General features: G+C 29.2%; 1 protein-coding gene across 1 annotated transcript; it reads right to left on the bottom strand.

Annotated features, from left to right (window-relative positions):
- Positions 1-499: 499 nt before the first annotated feature.
- Positions 500-3583, bottom strand: LOC126840058 (uncharacterized). The gene is made up of 4 exons (XM_050575546.1): positions 3433-3583; positions 2538-2549; positions 1720-1876; positions 500-743 (listed from the first exon to the last, which is right to left on the bottom strand). The coding sequence occupies exons 1-4, from the start codon at positions 3581-3583 to the stop codon at positions 500-502; spliced, it is 564 nt and encodes a 187-aa protein (XP_050431503.1).
- Between the last annotated feature and the right edge of the window lie 897 nt (positions 3584-4480).

Raw genomic sequence — 4480 nt, 5'->3', positions numbered from 1 at the left:
AGCTATAATATTGTCTATAAAAAAAATCATCTAGGTAAGCAATTATATATTCTAATTTGTGAAGATTGGTATTAAAACTATTTGCTATTGGACTGATATTAAATATGCTGCTGTACTTGTCCACAAAATATTACAAGCAGCTATCTGAGCGCACAGTAGTGTGCTAGGCCAAGTTTCAGTAATGCCAGTTTATCTTTAAACGAACCAATTCACCCAGTTTTTCTAACTCACATGTCTCTGATTCCTCCTAAGATAAGCTTTTGAAATGTAAATATCACTACTTTGATATTTAGTCTTGGAACTTGGTCAATTTTCTCTGTTAGGTTTTTGTTGGAGATAATTCATTATAGTTAATTGAAAGAAATTAATTTATACAAATTTTAATCGTTTTTCTTTAAAATAAGTTATATATTTTTTTTAAATACTTAAGAAATATGTTTTTGGGATCAAAGGCAATGTTTTCGTTGTAACACATATTTTTTCATTGTTAATTAAATGATTACTTCATCATTGCAGGCGAAATGAAAACCACTGCTTCGCCAGCTTCTACACCTCCATCTATGTAGCCCCTATACAACTCCTCGTTGCTAGACGTTAAAAATAGATGACGGTACCTCGGGTCAGACAAATTGCCCGCATATCCCAAGAGAGTCTGGGGTATCGATGGCTGAGCCTCGGCCCTGGCCCGTTCCATAGTTCGCAAGAAGCTGGTGTACGTCAATTGAGTGTTAACATGGTTTAATCTAAGTTTAGAATATGTAAGTCTTGAACTACTAAATAATTATGCTTATGCTGAGCTGATTGATTTGAGAACTTAATTTTAATATTAAGTGTTCTTATATTTAAAAACGGTAGGACTTTCATTAAGTATTAAATACCTTCTGTTCAATAATAATAAAACAAATTTTGTTTTATTATTATTGAACAGAAAGGCTTACGAAATACGTTTATAGGTATACAGTTATTTAGTGTTCTATGAAAATATACTAATAAGATGTATAAAATAACTTTTTAATATGCATTTTAATGACCACAAGCGTTTGCGGGCTTCAATTACAGGGGAGGCAATATATAATGTTATTTTTAAATGTAGTGACATCGGCCCAGTGCAACAATGAATACACACATGTACGTTCGGTTGCCTATCTCTTTTAGTTACATAGTTACATACAAACATACATACATACAAGTGAAGCTAATATAAGCGTGTTAAAAAAACCTTGTCTTTTTAGTAGTTTGTAAATAATTAATAATGGTAGTCTAAAACTCTTACAACATGCTTAAATTAACCTACTTCTATTAAATTAAGAGGAATATACGGACATTTTTAAATGAACGTAGTTTACAGCATGACTTAGTTTTCAAAAGTGTACTAAGACGTACACCTATTTTATCAATTTACTGATTCGACATATACTTAAATTATAATTAACTACGCAATTATTTACGCCTATTTAGGTTAAACAATTTTTTACGCTTTCTAGATTTTTTAATTACAAATATATATTATGTAAATAACTTATGGATAACCCAAGCGATCACAGATCACTATGCAATAAAATAGGTTTAAGTGAGGCAGCTCAGCTGCCACAGTTGCCTCCGCCTGTGTTTGTGAGGCATCAAGTTTTAAATACAATTAATCAGCTCAGTTTAAATAATGTAATAAATAATGCCGTCATTGATATTAATTTTTAAATTATTATTAAAGGTAGGTATAACTGTGTTATTTCTTCATCATAAATGACTTTAAGACTGGTCAATTCTGTTGAACAACGATAAAGAATTTGGCTTTTTACACGTACAGCGGACAAATATTCCATATCAGGATCATGATTATGAAGTCCGATCACCTCAAATCTATCATTCCTGATAAGTCCTTTATATAATAAAAAAAATTACAATATTGTGTTAAGAAGAGTTTAATGTTATAAGCTGTTTTCAGCCTTAAGAGGATTAAAAGCGGACTGGTTTTTTCGAAGTTTTAGACCTAGTATCCTGGCAAAATTACGCCTACGTAGAATGTCCAATTTGAATTTTATATAAAAAATGTCAAGTTAATCGTCCTCTTTTCAAGGTTATTGTGTAAATAATTTTATATTTCAATTAAAATTGTGTTTAAATCCTATTTTAATTTCTTAAGTTTTTAGTATCCTTTATATTGTTTTATTAATCCGACTTCCACGGTAACCTAGGGAAAAAGCTCATGAGCCCAAATATTTATACAGAATTAAAATTCAATCATATTAAGTAGGCATAGTTTTGTCAAGATTTTAGGTCTTAAGGGGGGATTACATGCGGTCAATTTTTTCAGTCAAAACATCATTTTTATTCAATTGCATAAGCCAACACGGTGATCCGATAAACAATCTAAAAACAGATTTGAATTCGTCATGAAGTTTACTTAGGATCGTTCAGGGCACACTTTCGGTTTTTAATTTAAACCCTTTACCTTTACCCTTTTAAAATTTGAAATTTTTTATAATATTCAAACGGGTTTTGTACATAGTAGGAATAAGATTTTAAAAAAGTGTCCTGACCGATGAAGTAAACTTCATGGCAAATTCAAATATATTTTCAGATAAATTATCGGATCACTGGTTCAGCCTGTGCGATGGAACAAAATATGTATACTATATTAACTAAAATGGCTTTACTCATAGTTAAAATGATTTAAATTAAAAATAACACCATGAAGCTTATACAAATTAACCGGTAAATTAATTGACATGGTAAAAATTTATTAAAACCATTTTTCCTAAATATTGCCTATACAAAATTCCTTTAAAACCTACCGTATGCAATTCCCTTAATTAATTTCTTGTATGTACAAAATGGCATTTACTCGGAGAATAAATTGTAAAAGTTAAAAATGATGCCTCTAGCTTTTACAAAGTAACCTGTAACTAAATAAAATGTTCGAAAAGTTGCTTTTTTCTTAAATATTGTCTTTTATAAAACCCCTTAAAAACCGTCCGCTTTCAATCCCTTTAATCATTGTTATGTTTTATACCAAATCGGATTATAAAAAATTATTATGAATATAAATACTAATTGCCACAAAATATTCATGATAGTTAACCCATTGATCAATTTTTGTAAATTATCATATTAAAATCTATAAATTGTGTACTAGGGCAACTCATGGTGCTGGCCTTTTTTCTTTGAAAAATAGTGTTATTTTCTAAAAAAAATCAAATAAAACGGTTTTTATTTCAAGCCTTTTAAAAGATATTTTTCTAATTAAGTGGAGTATTACCTAATTAAAAAAAATCTTCTGTTGAGTTATACTTAAATGGTACACTGCTTTATTGTGTATTCGTAAAATAAGTACGATTACGTCTAACTACTAATTGCTTCAGTTTTCCATTTACAATCGGGTTACAAATAATTCATATTGAGAAAAAAGATTAATTTTCTAAAATAATATATAGCAATAAATCATACCTCTCGCAGTGCAGTTGGGTTTTATACAACTTAGTGAGGTAGACGATAGCCTCACTTTCTTTACGCGGTAAAAAAAGCCATCATTACTATGATGTAGCTTACTATTTTTACGAAATCCGTCGAAAACTTCGTATTCCATTTTTAACCAACGAAAAGTACAAAAAGAAAAAAAGGACAGATGTGTTGTCTGAGCTCTCGATAAAAACCGAATGAACCCAATGTAAGTATGAACTTGGTTGGTTGGTACTTTTTTTATTTTTTATTTATATATATATATAAGTAGGTATGTATGTTACACAATCTTTAAACATTAAAACACAAAATGTTAACAAATGGCTAACCAAACACCTTCACTCAATGGCACCTCATTATGAAGCGGAAGAACTATCAATAATTTTAAATGCTTTAACATTTACAACCATATATGGACTACAGAAAAATAATATTTTACATGAGTTTATCACATATTAACATAATTAACCTTGAAGATATTGTTTGTCCTCGCATAGATCAATTACACTCTGATGATGGATACCCAACGTGTTTATTTCACATGAATTTAAGCCCTAAACAACACTGTACTTTTTATAAAATGTTTACATTACGCAATTGGTTTTAAACATTGCATTACCTTGTATATTATTATCAATGTATTTTAGTTAAATAAAAAACATTTTTTTTTGTTTAGCAATTAGTACTGTATTTATTAACATTACGGTTATTGTATATTATTATACACACATTATCAAGAATAATATGATTTTAACCAGATGGTTTTACATAATATTTTTTTTTACATTAGATATTATAACAATTTTTATAAAAAAAAAAATTATAATGTTAACTTTGAAGTTATTACAATTCAATGGGGTGGAGTTTGTATTCAAATGGCTTTTATTCATCTATTTACACCACATCACATCAGAAGTGGGAGGGTTCGCCTGCGCAAAACTGAAGGTGTGGTGCAATAGGTACGACAATACAAAAATGCTTAAAGGGACAAAAAAAAGAATACATGTATATTGTAGTATGATAT

The sequence above is a fragment of the Adelges cooleyi genome, unplaced genomic scaffold (assembly GCF_023614345.1).
Source record: "Adelges cooleyi isolate 19-005CV unplaced genomic scaffold, UGA_ACOO_1.1 ACOO_flye_CR_arks_rails_tigmint_CR_PRNA_339, whole genome shotgun sequence".
Lineage (NCBI taxonomy): Eukaryota > Metazoa > Arthropoda > Insecta > Hemiptera > Adelgidae > Adelges > Adelges cooleyi.
The sequence above is the reverse complement of the archived record's forward strand: the minus strand, read 5'-3'. Positions and strand labels throughout refer to the sequence as shown.